Here is an 18,231-nt window from a genome sequence, read left to right as displayed (position 1 = left end):
GAGGGATTCTGTTTAACTCTTTATTTTCCATACATTAAATTTACTCAGATAAAAACATTCTAAAAATGTACAATTTTTTTTTTTAACTTTTTAACAAAGTATAATAAAACATAAAAATCCCAATACCAGAATACTTGACATTTACAGTTCAAAATCAAATTAGCTGAATATTAAATATTTACAAAACTATTTAAAATATTTATAAAGTTACATGCACAATTTGTAATACTAGAATTGACCGAAGTAAAAGAAATGGCTCAAATGGGAGCAGGAGTTTCCTTCATTCCTCATGGAAAGTTATGTCCAAGAGAAGCTGTTAATCTGCACTTGAAAACACGCAGGATTCGCTTTCTGCATCAGTACCACCACGTCCCTCGTTTGTTTGAGAGCATCCAGGTACTTCCAAGGGGTTCTGACAACTGATGGAGGGCGGTGGGGGTGCTCAGGGTTCCCAGACTCTTTTGCTGGCGCCGTTAGGTCGGTTTCAGCCCAGATGTGCCTGCACACAGGCATTCCACACTGCTCCAAATCCACAGCTCTGTGCATCCCTGACCTCCAGCAAACCTTCCTGGATGTGATGACGCCACAGACGGACAGCTAGCCCACACGCAGGGCTTTTGGCTGATGGCACATTGTGGGGAGGAGCGCTGCTATGCCAAATACAGCACCGAGCAGCTCTGGGTCCATTCCCCTCAAAGCCTGCCTGCCAGGAGCAGCGTTAAACCCAATGCGGGGTAATGGTGAGAGCCTAGTGTTAGACCATCATTTCTGGAGGTCTGTTGCTTACTGTGCTAAGATTTAAGGACCATGGTGTGCAGGCTACTGAAAAGGCTTCACAAGAAGTAAAGCGTGACGTCGTTCGAAGGAAAAAGATGAAGGAAACCTGTGATCCATACCTTGCTTGCTGCAATGAGCCTTCCTTGCTCTCCTACTGCTCAGCACCAAGCAGGGCATCTGTTCGTGCTTACCTCAGAGCCTGCAGGCTGAGGAGCTGGCTGGAAATCCCACCCTGCTTCTGGTATTCCCATCAAAAGGAAAACACTCCTGGAAAAGCATTCCCCACCACACATCCAGCCTCCCTGCACCCCACAGGGCTCGGCTTGGGGCTCCCCTCTGCCTCACACATCCAACTCATTTCTATTCCGCTGTGAAATCCATGTTGAGAACTAACTGTTGTCATCCTTTCAGGACAAAGATAGGAATAAATAGCGTCCTTTGAAATCTCTCCATGTACAAAAATAGGTTTGAAGAACGGGTTTCTTTCAGCCAGTGAAGCTGGAACTACTATTCTAAAATGAGCTGCCTTACTTCTCAGGGGGTGGGGAGATGGGTTTGGGCCTTTGAAAAGCAGACGAAGGGTTGTTTGAGGGAACTGAAGTGCTCTGCTCAGACTTACCAGCTTTGGCTGCTCTTGGTCCAAAGCGGGCAGCGCTGACGAGCAGATCTGCAGCCACAGCTGGCTCTGGTGTAGGGAAGGCTCTATCATTGGTGCCGCTCCATCTGACGCTTCTCTGTCACGCTCACGTTGCTTTAAGGTACTCGAGACTTCTGAATTTGAACTTACTCTAAGATCAGACTTCACCATTTCAAAACGTTACCTAAAAGTACACGGAAGCCACTCGAAGAAACTTAACTTCACACAAAGGAAACAACCCCAACGAAAGCTCTGAAGGTAGGAATGAAACAGTTTGCTGCACAGGAGTTCAGTCCTACAGTCCTTCTGTTATGGTTTCGAGTCGGCGATGAGATCAGACAAGACTACATTCCCAGCCTTGGGCGTTGAAACAAAACACAACCAGTACAGAAAACAGATACGCTTCTCCTGTCGATTTTTGCTGTTTTGAGAAGGTGTTGAACACTTGTATGGATGTGGAGACAGTTTATTTAAACACCATTCCGGTTTAAAATACTGTTTAAAAAAAAAAAAACAAAGTGAAAAATAGGTGAAGGTTTGGCTTTCAGCACATGTTCCAGGAGAGACCCCCAAAGCTGTGAATAGTAAACATCGTCAGCAAAAGAAAACCGTTCCCTTCAGCGTAACGCGGTGCGGCAGATCGCCCCTACCGCTGTCTCAAGCTCATTAAGGCAAAGTAAATTGCATTGTCAGTTTTCATCACTTTTTTTAGTGTTGTAGGTCTGAAGGTTGTTAACTGAACGCAGGTGAGCTCAGAATGCAGGCAGAGCCAGCAGGAGCGTTTCAGCGGCGAGAGCCGGGCGGAGAGCAACCCCTCCCATGAGTTGTCATTGCATAGGAAGAAGACATCGCCTTTTCTTTTCTTCTGCAACCCAACGTTGATTGTGACCCCAGCCAAAGTGGGCTGCGCCGCTCCAACACGTCCTGGGTGTGAGAAATGCCTCCAAGTGTAAACAAGGCTCTAAGATCTTCCACATGACGGTGTGCAAACATCTCTCTGTCAGACGCATCAGGCACTGAACAGCGCCGAATTGCTGGGGTGAGCCACGAGGTTTGCAGCTCCCTTCAGTGAGACGGGACCAAACTGTTTCAAATGAGCAGTTCAGGATTTGTTCGGCTTCCTCTCAAGCCCTAATTTAGATTTATCACCCACAAATTATGTACGCTAAGTAGTGAACACCAAAGCTAGTCATCTACAATCTATTGCAACGAAGGAGGCTGACAGTAAATCCTTCCAAGTCTTGAGAATAATGAAGTTTTACTACCTCTTACACGTTTTGACTTCTACCACTTCTGAATCCCGTAGCAAAAGCCATGGGGTAGGAGTCACAGGGTTGGGTGGTTGGGTTCGTTTGTTTCTTTTCAATATAAAGTAAAGCAAAAGCTTACAAACTCTGCCGCCAGAGTTCTTCTTTAGGATGGTTTAAAATTCATTTACAAAAGCAGAATAATAAGGTTTCTTTGAAAGAGACCTATGTACAGTAACAGGACGTAAAGGTTGTTTCGTGTACTACAGGAACGTGTCCTCGAAGCCTTTATGACTCTGCAGTCTCTGGGACTTGGACCCTTGGAAACGAATGAAATTCCACCGCTGGGAACCCAGCGCTGACAGGTAAGACGACGAAGCACAAGTTTGTTTCCAGAAGGAACCCAAACTGCTGCATGTGTTCTTTTGGAAGGGAAAGGAGAGACTGACTGAAGATCGTTATTGTGTCGTTAAGTCTCGTAGCCTGCTGGTGCCAATCGGTAAAGGTCGGAACTTCTTTGCCTCTTGCACTGGTCTCAGAGTGACACCGTCTGCTAGAAGTGCAGAAAGCTCAAAGAGTTTTACATTCTTCTGTAGTGCAATCCTTAAAAATCCCAGAGATTAGTGCCTGATCACTTTTGAAAAAAAGTAGACATTTAACCTAGCCCAGGGGTGCCAAAGTCCTTCTGGCAAACGGCCGCTCCCACCTCCGCCTCCAGCTTCCACCTCACCGTGTAGCTGCCCTGGAGTCAGACCTTTACCTTCAAAAGTCCACGCATGGCAACACTCTCCAGCAAAAACAGCACGCAGGGAGTTGTACTTGCAACAGAAAACGCAGCTGGCCAGCTCCACCATCCATCCAGTACGCATCGTCCTATGACACGGGGTCAGAAGTTCCGACAGCGAGATCCAAGCTCGAATTTGGCAATCAAAAATGGGTTCGATGCACCCCTAAGCTAGATTTCCTACCTAGTCTAATAAAGTAAAGCACCTTTGGATTAAAAAATACATTAAGCTTAACAGCAACTGGACGTCTCAGTTTTGTAGTTCAGTCTCCTTCTATCTCCATGGCTTACGGTATTTTTCTTGCCAGGTAAAAGATCAGTCTGTGGAGTCAAGGCTTTCGGAGGGAGGAGCGTATTTCAGCCTGAAAGTACCTGGGGGAAAGGAAACAGAAGAATTAGACAACACAAAGCTTTTCACAGTGCCTACACCTCAGAACTTTCCCAAACCACGTCTCCTGGGCCATCTAACACACACTGCAGCCTGACACAGCCCACAGCACTGCACTCCAGCTGCAGAAAAGCCTAACAAGCACGTGCCTATGGCTGACAGAAGCCCAAACCAAAGCACGGCTTCACACAGCCAGACTCGCTGCCTCAGATGTAGCTTCAGGGCTGGCAAAGATTAGACTGGGAGAGTTTCAGTGGATATCTGGTTAATGAAATTCAGCCTTGGAAGGCAGCAGATCGCACTTCTGAATGAGCGCTGCTGGAGCCAGTGCCACTTCTGTCCCATCAGCCATTACCAGAAGAGGAGATGCAAGAACCCCACTCAATTTACATGTTAGCGCTGCTGAAAATTGCTGCCTCAAAATCAGGCACTTGTTAATTTGTAAATATCTGAGGTCTCATCTGCACTGTACAAAAACAACTGCAGGCACATGCTATAGGCAAGACAGGATGTAAAACACAGCACTTCAATGCTGCTTGCTCCAGTCATATGTCCCTATGAAATTTTTAAGCTTGTGTCACGTGCAGATGATTCCAAAACAACAAGCTGATCAAAAAAAAACAAAGAAAAATGGGGCTGCAGATTGTTCTTGGTAAACTGACATTTCTCTTAGTTGTTTCCTGCCCAGAATTAAGGATTTAAGGCCTCTCCCAGAGCTGTACCATGTAAGCAGTATGTCCTACAGAAGGAGCAAAGCAGCAAATTCCACAGTGGGACCTTCAAGAGGATTTGAACAGTAATCCTCCATTTATGTATCTGCTTTGGGAAGAAGGGAAGGAGGCAGGAGATACGTTTAGAACCCCGACTTCCAGGGGAACCTGAATCTACAGCCAGGATTACAGGGATAAGCAGCCACGTTCCTGCTGCAATCTGCCAACAGAACCTCCCTCCCCACCCGTGTGTTTCACCACGTCACACAGAGCTCCAAACCAACACCTTCCCTCTTTGTGGGACTCCTCTTAGCCCAGCCCAGCGCTCTGTGCTGAGCTGGGCTCCACGCCCACCGTTACCTTGTCGATTGAAATCCATCGGAGGCTGTTTGCAGTCCTGAGCTCTGTGCCCACTGGCCCCACAGTTGTAACAGGAGAGATTCCCATTTTTTTTGTGACTCGAACCGTTGCCGTTTCCCATCATTCCCTGTGCCTGATAAACCCCTGCTGTCCCTGCCATAAAGTTCTGCATCGGCGGTACCGCAAACGTCGACTGCCCCGTCATCACGGAGTCCGGAGCGATGCCGCTGTTGTAGGCGGTGTGCACCACGGGGAAGGTGGTGCTGCTGTTGTACTGCTGCGTGTTGATGTAGCCGTTGCTGCACAGGGGGTTGAAGGGCAGAAATGGGAAAGTAAACATGGAAGGTCCTGAAAACGGGTGCTGGAAATAGTTGGCGTAGCTGACGGTCATCCCGCTGGAGCCGCAGTTCCCGCTGCACCCGCAGGAGCTGCACACCATGCAGCCGGGCGGCTGCGGCTGCTGCTGCTGGTGGTGGTGGTGATGGTGGTTCTGGTTGGGCACGGGGATGCTCCCCGCAGACCCGCTGCTGCTGCTGCTACTGCTGCTGCTGCTGCTGCTGCTGCTGTTGCTGTAGAAGTTGTTCTCGGCGACGGATGAGAGCGTGGGGCTGGAGCTGGGCGCGGGGCAGCTGGGCAGGTTGGCCATGGTTGCAAAGGACGTGGAAGGGTGGCTGCTGGATGAGGCCGCGTTGCTGTTTGCGCAGAAGCTGCCTTGCATGGGTGCCACGGGCACGCTGCTCATTGCAGAAAAGGCAACTTTGGTGTTGGCTGTATACAGAGCAGTCCGGGGGTTTATTATTGCAGGGGATACCGTTATTTGCATATTACTGGAGCAGGAAGTCTGCCCAGCAATGGCAGGATCAGTAGGAACAGAGGATGATACCAGGAGCTTGATGGGCGGGCGAGCCACGTGGAAGACCGTGCTGGATGTGACAGTGGCAGCAGTACTCGTCTCTACTATCAGTCCTGGCTGCTGAGCTGTTTTCATCACTCTGTCCAGAGTTGAAGCGTGGACGACTTTGGTTCGAGGCCCAAAGTTAATAGTAGATGTGGGCGAGCTGTTCTCGGCAGCCCCCGAAAGCACTTGCAAGGGCTGATGGGGAGAAGGTGCAGACATGACGTCCACTACTGCATTCCCAAAACTCTTTTCCATTTTTATGCTGCCTCGAGGTCCAGGAGAGACTTTATTTCTTTCTTCTAAAGATAAAAGTGAATGCATAGACGACGAAAGTAGCTTCATGTCTGCGTTGCCACGCTCTGACTTATGCACTGAATTTAGCATCCGAATGGGGGTGATATGAGTAGAGGATGCTGACATCATTTGCATTGGCAAAGTATGGTGGCCGGACGGATTGGAGCCTGCATCATTTTGCACTGGTAGGACCTGAGCAGTGGGTCTGGCAGAGCTCGAAGTGAAATGGTTCAGTAACATCACCGGCTTCTCCTTTTCAGAACCGTCCAAGTGAATCTCCAAACCTAGGGACAGAAATATCCATAAGCACAGCAGCTTCACAAGACAGAGCAGCTCCACACCAGTCCCCTCCCTGGCTGCGTCTGCTTACGTCTCTCATTCTCCTCGGCGCTGTCTGAGCTCTCCTCCCTCGTCTGGATCCCCATGGGGCTGGAAGAAGAGCTGGAGTACTCAGAGGAGCTGCCCTCCCGGGGCAGAGGGTGGGCTGGCTGATCTACGTCCACCCGCAGCTCTGCAGAGGACAACAATGGTAGCACCTCATTGACACCAGTTCTTACAGCTGCCAAAACCAGCTGACTTACAGCAACGCAATACAGAGCTTTACAGAGACAGGCACTGACTAAGCAGCAGCACTCTGGAGGCACAGCGGTTACTGACTAGTGCAGCTAGCCACTGAAGACAGAGAGGCAACCACTTTCTACTACACTCCACATACACAGGAATCAGACTGATTGCTTCCTGTTAAGCTGATGGCATTTTGGAAGATGAAGTTCACGACAGATTGGGGGAAAAGCAGTGAAAGAATGGACGTGTTCAGACCTGAGAGCACAGCTCCGTCCTCTGCTCCTCTTTCTTACCTGCAGCATGGTTGCCACGAATACTCTGGAGAGGACCCACATGTGTAGTGGGGGGAACCCTTGCCACACCACTGCTGGTAACTGAAGAAGCTGTTGTGGGGTTGAGGCACCGTTTTTCTGATTTTTCTCTATGGGATGATGGAGAAACATGTGAAGACACAAAAACTGGCTAAAGCACATCAACAGATAAATCCATTTCTGAATGAAACTGAAGCAGACAAAGCTCACTCAATAATCTGAGAAAGTTAGTCTTTTGCAAAGGGAAACATCTGGCAATGACTTCAGCCCTGACCTCAGCTTCTTACCAGCACTTACTTCGTCCTTGCTGCCGTCACGATTGCATTTATTTGAGGAAAAAACACGATAAAATGGTGACTACATTCTATCACACACTCTGTAGGCACAGCCCAGACACAGCCATGCACACCAACATCAAAGCAAAGCCAAATGAAATCTAAGGTGGTATGTCCAAAAACTAAATGAGGACACTTCACGATGTCAGAAGCCCAAAAAGTATTGAAGGAAGGTTTATGTACCCAGCAAGCTTGTCTGTTTTCCTCTCTAATATCAGCAGCCCATTAGAGGTGCCTCCCTCCCACACACAGCCTTTGTGTGTACCATCATGGCTGCAGCACGAGGAATTATTTACACACAAATTACTTAATCTGACAAAACAAGAGCAAGTTTCATGGGCATAAAGACTGGTTCATTACTCAGACAGCAAGATATGGCAGAGAAAGCAATCAGGCAGAGAAACAGAAGGGAAGGGAAAGAAGCAGAACAGAAATACCACTGCTCTACGACTCTATGATATCCCTGCAGGTGAGAGGGTGTCTGCTTGTTCAGTAATGCTGAGTCCAGCTGAGGCTATGCACAATCCTCCACCTTCCACTGAAATGATGCTAAGGTTGTTAAGGCACAGTTCAAACAGAACTCGCCTAAATATGAAGCGTACTTTGTACAGCTGCTTTGCTGAATCTGTTATACCAGTTAAAAAACGTCCCATGCATCAGTATGTGTCTTTTGCAATTTACTCCAGAAGTGTTCCCTCCTCAGAAGAGCTGTCATGGTGCATTCATGCTGCAACTGGGTTGCTCACAGGCCCTTTGCATGTGGTTATCCTCATACAACCCTGAGCAGGCAGCAGTAAAGCAGTACGCACAGAATGCTCTGCATCTTCAGAAGCTTTCCCAAGCAACTGATAGTGCTGGAGAGTGAGAGAGGTAAGTGTTCTCCTTATCTACAGGTGGGAATCTGGTAGGCTTACTGTGTGAGAGAACAAACAAGGCCAGGCTGGATGTGGCTCTGGGCAGCCTGGTCTGCAGGTTGGTGACCCTGCACACAGCAGGGGTTGAAATGAGATGGTCGCTGTGGTCCTTTTCAACCCAGGCCATTTTATGATGCTGTGAACTTGCATTAAGTCCCTTAGAACCTTAACAAAAGCCTTCCTCTCCACTTACTTCTCCAGCTCCAGTTGGGTCTTGAGTTTCTTCTTTGCTCCCATGGTGAGGGATTCAAACTTATTCAGATCTTCCTCCGTTAGACTCAGGAACTTGTAAAGAGAAAACACAGGGGGAGTTTTACAGCCTTCAATGCTCTCATTTACATTTTCAGTCAAGATGCATTCTCAAAGGTAACTTTAAAGTCGTTTTTAACATATGTTAATTCAAAGAAATTCAGATCTGGTCTTATTATAGAATCTGTGGTGTCAATCAGAAGCGTGGGGGCCTTGAATGAAAGGACTGCTGTAGATTAAATTTAACTGGTGCGTGCTCAGATTAACTATTCACAATAAAGACAAAGTGATCTCTGTAGTTATGAAAATAGAACTCTGTGCTGTAAGTGAGTTTCAGGATTTGGTGCTTGTAAAGAAAACAACTTCAGTTTTCCTGTTATGTCATTTAATGCAGAAATCAACAAGCAGTCGTCCCAGCAGCTGGCTTGAAAGCACACTCTGCCATTAAACTGTACAGTGAAATACATAGAATATAAACTCAATAGTATAGTTTAAATAAAGCATGCATAGGTCCACATGCCTATTTTTAAAACAGGAAAATACCAACACATCAGAATATGCAGAGTTTTGTTTCTTTGTTAAAGGAAAGATCCGCTCTATTTTCCTCTCCTGCCAAAGAACATCAACCCAGCAGGCTGCTAACGGTTAAACACGTGCCCCATGTGCAACCATCACAAAACTCTCCTGCTTTAGAGCTGACTCAACCGAAGCCCTTCGTCCACCGGAGGGCGTTCAAAGCCAAAACACAGCAACAGGACGTGGATTTCATTTAGCAGCTCCACAGACGGAGCTGGAGAAATGCTGTAGAAGTGCTGACATCTATTCAGTGAAAACGCGGCACGCGTCAGTACTGTTTGTCTGCACACTGATTGGAAAAAGTCTCTGTGAATCTATTCTGACAAAAAGGGATAACCAAATGTTTTGGGGGGAAAAATCAGCCACAAAGCAGAAACAAAAATATATATATATATATACCCACAGATGTGAGTTACTGAACATGAAAGGGACGACCAGGGGGCCAGAGCACAACTCTCAAAGTCAGCATGCAATTGGATCTCTAAGAATTCAGGAAGGAATCTGAAGCAGCAGCTGCCTCGTAGCCCTGGCCTGGGTGCAAGGCCATTGAAAATAAGAAGGCTGGATGGGGCTGTGAGCAGCCTGGCCTAGCAGGCGGTGTCCCTGCCTGCAGCAGGGGGGTTGGAACCAAAGGATCTCAAAGGTCCCTTCCAACCCAAACCATTCTGCAATTCTAAGAAGGGGGATTTCATCAAAATGTGATTGCTGAACCAGCGACTGCCACAATTCTAAACGCAGATGTGTGCAACTCCTCCCTCTGCAGACTCCATTCCCAACTCAGCACGCTGCCCTACCTTCTCCATGGTGAGTTGCTTGAAGACAGGATAGTATTTGTGCAACCGCAGTTTCCTGAGCCAGTCTAAGATCCCATTTTGCTCCTGTGTCTGAGGGGTCTGTGGGCTGGAAGACATCAACATGGGCGATGCAGCATCCATCTGGCTGCGGTAAGCCAGGGATGAACCGGTGCCTCCTGCATGGGAGCAGTGGGGCAGCGCTACGGGAGCAGCAGCTGAGTGCTGGACGTGGTTCTGAGAAGACTGAATGCCTGCCACTCCACATACAGGCCTGCAAAACAGAACAAGGGCCGAGTTAGCACACCGTATCCACGTCACGTTGAGTTCTGCCACTGCAGTGATGTCAGTTGCTGGGGGAACCTGCACTGTTTGACCCAACTCACACGTCTGTATCCGTGCTGTATCAGGGCAAATGAACTGTAACTTAAGAAGGGATTTCATAGAATCATAGAATAGAATCATACCATGGCTTGGGTTGGAAGGGACCTCAAGGATCACGAAGCTCCAACCCCCTGCCTCAGGCAGGGCCACCAACCTCCACACTTCATAGCAGCCCAGGCTGCCCAGGGCCCCATCCAACCTGGCCTTGAACACCTCCAGGGATGGACGGGGCATCACAGCCTCTCTGGGCAGCTGTTCCAGCACCTCACCACTCTCTGAGTAAAGAACTTCCCCCTGATTTCCTTCCATAATCATAGAAAATATACATATGTTCTACAACCTCTCTGTGACAAAACATATTTAAAAAGAAAAAGGCTAAATGAAAATAGCCTTTTTAATTTGCATTATTAAAAACTGCCCCAGTGTAATTTGTGGAACGGATGGTTTTTGTACAGGTGGAAGTGGTAACATAACCCACAACGTTGGCTCCTTGAAGAGTTCTGCACACAAAATGAAAACTGCCTCTTAAGAGAAAGGTTAGGGCTCTGAGTTTAAACCCTAACAAAAGGCAAGATATCTCCTCCCTTCTTTTTCCAAGGCTGACTGAGAAGAGGTCACTTTTTTCCTTCCTCCCACTGGAAGGAAAACTGCAGTACAAGGAAACATTTAAGCACGCTGCAGAGACGTGTCTTCTAGAAGCAGTTCAGAAATGAACAGACGACAGCACTGGAAATGCCAGTACCTTACTGGCACTGTCTGTTCTGGGCAGACCACACACTAAAGATAGAACTCCTGGCATTTTTCTCTTCCTTACAATGGTATAGATTCAAATCAATCTCCTAGGGAAGACAGGCAGCTGCCTACAGAATGGGGTTTTACAACCAGAACAGATGCAAACAAAATAAACACTTCACCTTCCAGATGTGCCCAGCGTAGTTCCTACTTTATAAAGGGAGGGGTTGCCAGGATCTGAAAACAAGGAATGGAAGTTAGAAATAGCATTGGGTTAAAAAAAAAAAATGCATATTGGTTACAAATTAATTAAGTAATTTATAACTTCACTAAAACTTACTTGAACTCTGAAGTTGCTGTGAAGGGGATGAAGTGCTGAAGAACTTTCTAACGTGGTCGTTTTTCACCACATGGGAAGGCAATGGTGCCAAATACCTGCAGGTGGAACAGAAACAAACAGAAGCTCCATTTGATTGTCACTAAGTTGCAGCTGTCTGTCTCATTGCCATGGTAAACCCTACATGACATCTTGAAAGCGATGCTAAGAAACATAAAAACCCTTTCAAGTTAACAACACCCTGAAATTCTCAGTCAAAGAAGTGAAACACATTTACACTTATCCTTAAAACTTCTTAACCTCATGTAACTGCCTTGTGGGCTTTTTTTCACTGTTTAATGTTTCAGTCAAGGAGAACTCAGGACCACATCCAACTTCTGGGGAGAAAATAAAGCAGTCTCCTAAAACTCTGTGACTGCAGTGCCTTCAGCCAGCAGCACCAGACTCCTCATGGTCACAGAAGCTTCGCTGTGTTTTATCTAACCAAATCTGCTGTAGATTTGAAGATGTACAAAAAGTCATCAGAACAGAGATCGTTTTGACCATATCTTTGTAACGGTCACTTCTCAAGTCTGTGAGTAACGGATGAGAGCAGCTACACACAGGATGTCTTTTCTGCCCTGAAAACCCCCAGTTTGATTCTGCATTTGTCAGATACGCAGCACACAGAGGAACAGCTATTCTCCTCTCCCAGAGATACAGCCGTTGCTGTGTGAACGCAGACTGCTGCTCTATTAACCTACATTTGTGGAGACTGTTGCTAGCTAAACAGCAGCAGCAGCAGCAGCATGCTTTCTCTCTTACCCTACTGAATTCCTGTCGGTACGCTGTGATTCCCGAAGCACAGAGAGCACTGCTCCAAATGTTAACGCTGTCTGCCATGAAAAATAATCTAGGCATGCACCTGCTGGCTCTGGCTATGGAAAAATATCCACCGTGGCTCTGTCAGTGGTGGATTTCAGTCTTGACTTTGGGGAAATAGAGTTTAGCAGTTAAGGATCGAAGCAAAGCAAAGCAGCATACCTAAGGTCCGATTCCAGGTCCATGTGGTTCCGTTCTAGGTAAAATGAATCTGGACCAGCTAGGCAAGGAATGAATTTCTCCAAGTTTTCTTCTGGATACAGCTGAGACAGCTGGAGGGGGAGGATGACAAACAGGAATTGGAAAACAGACTCGTTACTCATATGTAATTCAAGGCACGGTGAACTACAGGTTGAACATTTGAAGGAGTTCAGTCTCTCATCTCAGAAAGGTCACTGAATGATATTACATGAATGGACAACACATCTCACCCTTTTCAAAGGATGCCTTTACCTTTGAAATAAATTCAGTCACTTCCACGGAAGATTTAGTTACCAACGTCACTGAAGAATCAGACCACAGAACCTGCAGAAATAAAAGGCACCCAGTTCAGTAAGGAGCAGCCAGGGGTTTAAGTCTGGTATCAAAAACTCACTCGCGGGTATCAAATGACTCCCACGGATTGCAAGAAACACTGCAATGCATGACATCAAGAAGGAAGAACTTTCTGAGCCCAAGTAACTCTTAGCCAGTCCTCCCTGCAGCCCAGCTCTGGCTGTTATTGTACTTAACAAGGACTCTGCATTCTTAAAACAGCACTTCATGGTTTACACAGCCACGGCACGCTGCAGACAGAGAGACAGCCTGCTAACGAATGGAAACTTCTTCTTCTCGTTATTGTTAAAGAAAACAGCTGGTTTGTGGAATCTGATGCACAATACCGACAACTCATCACAGCCCACGAGTGCCTGTTTATAATTAATCAGCTCCACATGCCATGCAGAGATGGCAGTGAACCACTCCAACTGCCCCAAACCCCAAAACTGCCGCACTAGATGTATAGTTGAGGTTGCTGCTATCCCCACTAGAGCCCAGCATCTTGTCTATGCCCTAGAAAAGGGAACAGCTCACTATCTCTTCCTGTACGCCTTCTGCATTAAGTCTTCACATCCTCACATCCAGAGGTATTTATGGGTTGGTGGATGATCAGTTAAAGCGAGCCAAAAGTTGGGGGGTTTTGGCTCAGAGAGGCTCAAATGTTGGCTAGCAGTGTTAGCAAATGGCAGCTCCCTTCTACTCAACGTGCCTGGCACTGGGGGAACCTTCAGCAGGGAAGAAGTTGGGTTTGTGGGGTTTCCAACCAGGAAGCCATCCTCTCACATGACACCAGTCTCAATGACAACTGAAAACATACACACAGTTTTTTCCAGCCATCCCAAGGCAGCCAAAGTGAGGGGAGAGGATTTCAAAACAGATGACATAATGGAGGAATTTCCTCTCAGCAGAGCTGTTACACAGACAAGTAAGGAGGGGGAAAAAAAGAAAAGAAGAAAGAAAACTTACAGAGTTTTTGGTCTTACAGAACCTTTTCTTTCTTCCTTCCCTTTTTAGATTTTGTAATAAATTGTCACCTTTTGGGGACTCGGGAGAAGTTTCAGCCTTCTCTTTCTTTCTAGATTTGCAGTGACCTGATACCTGTTATGGCACATGCTTTGCTAACATGTCATCATCCTCAATGCTTATGAAACAATAACACAAACCATAAATCTGGGGGATAACAGCAATGCCACGCTGAAAACTGTTCTATCTATTGATCTGCTCTTTCCAAGCTGCCAAACTAAACACTTACCCGTGAGGTTTCTAACCAAGCAAGCAGCAATTTATGAGCTCAGCCCAACGAGGGGCTGCTCTTTTAGTTATAAGCTGTGAAGTGAAATGTTTTCACCAATAAAAGAAATCTTGTTGTATTTATGGAAGAATTTATACTAGGAAAAGATGCCTCACGAGAGGCTCGTAAGTAAACTGGACGATGGTTTGACGATGGCATGGCTCATTAGGATTTAAGGAAACGTCCATAACTTTTCTCATATTGATGATATTTAGAACCAAGACGTAGAATCACAGAATAGCCTGGGTTGAAAAGGATCCCAGTAATCACTGTGAGCACACACTGCTGTGTGCAGGGTCACCAGCCTGGGCTGCCCAGAGCCACATCCAGCCTGGATGACACGCAGAGGTTAATGCTGCCTACATCACAAGATGTTGGTGCTCACTCTCGGGTGGCAGTTACAAAGAAAACCTTTTCTTCTTTAGTATAAGTGGTAGATAATTGAAATTCTCCTGTCTGTTCTCCTTCAGGGTTTCCTTTTCTCACCAACTCTTTGGCTCCGCTGCCTCATTAAGCAAACCAAAGACGTTTTCTGGGCTCTGCATTCTGAGGGTTGGAATACACCCCTTGAACTGGATGGGAGAAAGGCACTCTGTCATTCCTCTCACCAGCTCCAGCATCCACCCCTGCTGCTCAGGCTGAACAAAATCCCACGTCGGCAGCACAGTGAGCACCCAGCCTCCAAACTGGGCATCCAATTGGGGCAGCCCCCCCCCAGCAGCCTGTGGCTAACCACCCTCCTGCCAGGGAACTGCTCTCATTTCCACTCTGTCTGGCTTCAATTGGCAGTCAACAGTTCCTGTTAGGCCTTTTTTTTTCCTGCCATACTAGCGACTCCTTCACCAACAAATATTTTCTTCCCTTGGAGAACACTTTCCGAGGATGCTGGAGTCATCTTGCAGCAGAGCACTTTAAGTCTCCCACTGCATGGCATTTTCCTCAAGCCTTGAGTAATTTCCACAGCTATTTTCTGTACTCTTCAGCTCCCTTTTAAAACCAGCAAAGCCAGAACCATATGCCACAGTCTCACACTCCCTCACTGCTGAATACAGACATCAAGGACCCCAAACACAGCGAGAAATGACCATTCTGATCTTTTCCCATATACAGCACTGCCCTAAGAGTCCAAATTCACATTCGTTCACATTAAGCCTCAAATTCTTTTTAACTTCTGCACTCCATCCACAGACACAATTTCCTGTAATTGTGGCATGACTCTTTTCCCCATAAACACCCACTTTGCCACTTCTGGCTGTGCTGGAATGTCATCTTTTTGCCTGCGTCCCACTTAGCAGACAATCTCTGCATCACCTAAATACGTTAATCAACAGCAATTTAGGCCTATTTACAAACCATTGTTTTAAAAGACGACTAACATCTATCCCCAGGGAGCTACCCAGACCAATTCCTGGGACCTAACAATGCCAGCACGTTTCTTTGACTCCTTCTCAAGTATTATTCTCTCTTCTTTCAAAGGAAAAAGCCAGCCCAGCACCACTACTTACCTCAAAGGAATATTCAACGTTTCTTTCGTTCTTCTTGTGTGCCAGTCCCTTTAGTTCCACTTTTTCAACACTCACTGTGAGAAAGCAGAGATAAGAGGAATGAGGAGGATGTTCCTAAGTGCATGCAAAAGGGATTACTCCTTTGCTCAGTGTGTGCCCGACAGCCATCAGCCACAGGAGCACCCTGCCACGCTTGGTGGGTGGGGAGGGGATCCTCATAGTTGTCCAGAATGGAAAGGCTTCATCCCAACCATCCCTGGACCAGAAGCTAAATGCAAAGTTCTGTGTTTCTTCCTGGCCTTATCGTGGCACCCACTGGCATAATAAGAACATTACACAGGCACGCCAAGTCTACGGCCTGCAAAAACCTCCACCTCTTTGGGGTGTGCTTCTGAGAGGGGTCTGGTGCTTTGTTTTCACCACTCCTCGGCTGCAGGCTGATGGGAAACGTCAGCTTCAATGATTGCTGTTAAGTAAGCTGTAAGCAAACCCAAGATGCTAGGCTCGATGATCCTTATGTGTCCTTTCCTCCTACGGGTATCTCACAGGGAAAGGGCTAAGAGCAGATCGCTGCCTCCATCTCTGCTGGTGATCTGCAGCCTTCAAGGACGCAATCTGACACATCAGGCAGCCCGAATCCCACCCTCATTTCCCACATAGATCAGAAACCCCACCATACCAAACTTCACCATGACTGTTTATTGACTTCCCGTTTCTCCTGCAGTTTCTCACAGAGAAACTCAAAGAGCAGCTCAAACAAGCAAAACCCAGAGCCCTGATGTTTGGATTCTGGGGAGCTGCACTTTGTGGGCACGATGGGCTGACAGTTGGACCCTATGACAGTGGTCTTTTCCAACCTTAATGACTCTGTGATGATTCTCAACGTTTTTACACATGTTCAACACTATTTGTACGTTACACCACCTCGATGCATTCATCACATACATCCTTCTCATTGCTGCTATCACAAGCTGCTCAGCAGAACAGGGGCACAAGTCCTGTAACACTCCATCACACAACCTGCTCCATCAGCCCCACAGCTCCCATTCCCCACAGCCAAAGCATCCTATCACCAGGATGGAGCTTGATCTCTCCCTCACAAAACCACCATGACTTGAAGCCGTTATCTTTTCCATTTTAATGTTTTTGTTGCTGTGCCCTGTCATTTAAAACCACTACAGCCTCAGATTTGGCTGCTTTACAAAACTCCTCTTGCAGTTGTATTCGTTTGCAGCCAGCATTTTTAGAACTATTGAGTTTTAAATAGAGCAGTAGATATTTGTGCTAGCCATTAAAATGCAGAATTAACATTCCCTTTATGATCCTCAACCCTTCATTCTTCACGCAGCCCCCAGTTACAATAACCCAAATGCCTAGGCTCATCAATAACATCAATTCCCGACTTTCTGCTTCCTATCTCTTATCCTTGGAGCAGAGACGTGCTCCATTTCAAGCCTTCAGAGCACTCTTCTGAAATGTTCTGGAATGACCTTGGTGCCACCACGCTGCATGCTGAGCACCATAGGAAGAGCCTATCTGCATGCCAGATCTCAGCAAGCTGCCCAACAGCATGGAGACTGAAGCATGCAGATGGTTCAGAAGCTTTCCTGACCATTTCAGAAAATAAATGTACCTCAGTACACTTATTTAAGAGAATTTCAGGACACCCTTAATCGTGCTCACAGTTGAAATGCAGCAAATGCTGACTGGAATACGCACTTGAGGATTAGAATTGGAAAGGACTGGTGGGATGGATGCAGAGCAGGGTATCATGCTGTGACACACAGCTCAGCGAGGAGCAAATATGGAACTTGTGCAGACCAGGGCCAACTGCAGCAACACTGCTCTTTAAGCAACACAGGACTCACCTATGAATATCAACATGTTATTTCTGCTGTACCACTATTTCTGGGTTAATAACCAACTTACAGTTACACAGGGATGTTGCTGTGCTGACAGTTACACGACCTTTCCAGGCTAAAGATCCAGACCTGGTTAATATAACCTGCTGCAATGGGTTTATCCTCTGGAAAATGATTGCCATCAGGCAAGTGAAGCATTAGCTATACAGCTCTGCACTGACCACAGCAACCCTGCTCCGAATCTTTTAAGACCAAGTCTGCTCTACAGCACAAATGAACTCCATTGGCCCTAGAACATCATACAGCTCCACAATTAACCAGATAATTCCTAATGATATATAAAGTGACCCCACTTCTGCAACCAAGCTTTCCAAGATGTTTACTGGGGGAAATGTTTGCTTTACTTTATTTGCTGCTTTCCTTTAGACACAAATGAGAAGTCTTCATGCAGTTACTGACTCTGTGTGTCTGCATCAAGTATGGAAGCTCACATTTGAGGCACTATCAGACAGAGGTCAAAGCGAATGTTGCTACATGATGAAATCCACATCCTTTACTGTTTGTTATAATACAATAGGGATCACATTCCAAGATGTCCTGCCAGTGTAGCTTTAGCAGGCAGTAAGATCAGGCAGCAGCTTCTCAGGTCACGAGGCTTTGTACAGCAGTCACAGAACTTGAAACACAAGACACAAGGAGAAGTTCCATCTCCATCCTCCAGTTTCTACCCCAATACACCCTCTAAGACAAAGCCCTCTCTGCCACTATCTCACATTAACTGTGATGTTTCCAGAATCCTGTGCATTTGCTCAATGCTGTATGGCACTGAGCATCAGGGCTAACAGAGCAGGTCACAGCAGCAGCACACTGGAATCCTGGAACTCAGC

General features: G+C 46.8%; 1 protein-coding gene across 1 annotated transcript in view; it reads right to left on the bottom strand.

The window, feature by feature from the left end:
* Nucleotides 1-6: 6 nt before the first annotated feature.
* Nucleotides 7-18,231, bottom strand: part of ZCCHC14 (zinc finger CCHC-type containing 14) — a 42,960-nt gene continuing 24,735 nt past the window's right edge. Inside the window, exons 3-13 of the mRNA XM_042885881.1 lie at nt 15,483-15,556; nt 12,603-12,674; nt 12,312-12,421; nt 11,292-11,386; nt 11,134-11,188; nt 9,839-10,109; nt 8,413-8,504; nt 6,953-7,080; nt 6,466-6,606; nt 4,904-6,379; nt 7-3,817 (exon numbers count right to left, since the gene is read on the bottom strand). Coding sequence (XP_042741815.1) covers nt 3,762-3,817; nt 4,904-6,379; nt 6,466-6,606; nt 6,953-7,080; nt 8,413-8,504; nt 9,839-10,109; nt 11,134-11,188; nt 11,292-11,386; nt 12,312-12,421; nt 12,603-12,674; nt 15,483-15,556 — 2,570 coding nt within the window. The 3' untranslated portion in view covers nt 7-3,761. The remainder of the gene's footprint in view (nt 3,818-4,903; nt 6,380-6,465; nt 6,607-6,952; nt 7,081-8,412; nt 8,505-9,838; nt 10,110-11,133; nt 11,189-11,291; nt 11,387-12,311; nt 12,422-12,602; nt 12,675-15,482; nt 15,557-18,231) is intronic.

Source organism: Lagopus leucura, unplaced genomic scaffold (assembly GCF_019238085.1).
Source record: "Lagopus leucura isolate 7727_CA_CO unplaced genomic scaffold, USGS_WTPT01 Super-Scaffold_100053, whole genome shotgun sequence".
Taxonomy (NCBI): Eukaryota; Metazoa; Chordata; class Aves; order Galliformes; family Phasianidae; genus Lagopus; species Lagopus leucura.
This window is presented reverse-complemented; position numbering and strand designations above follow the sequence as displayed.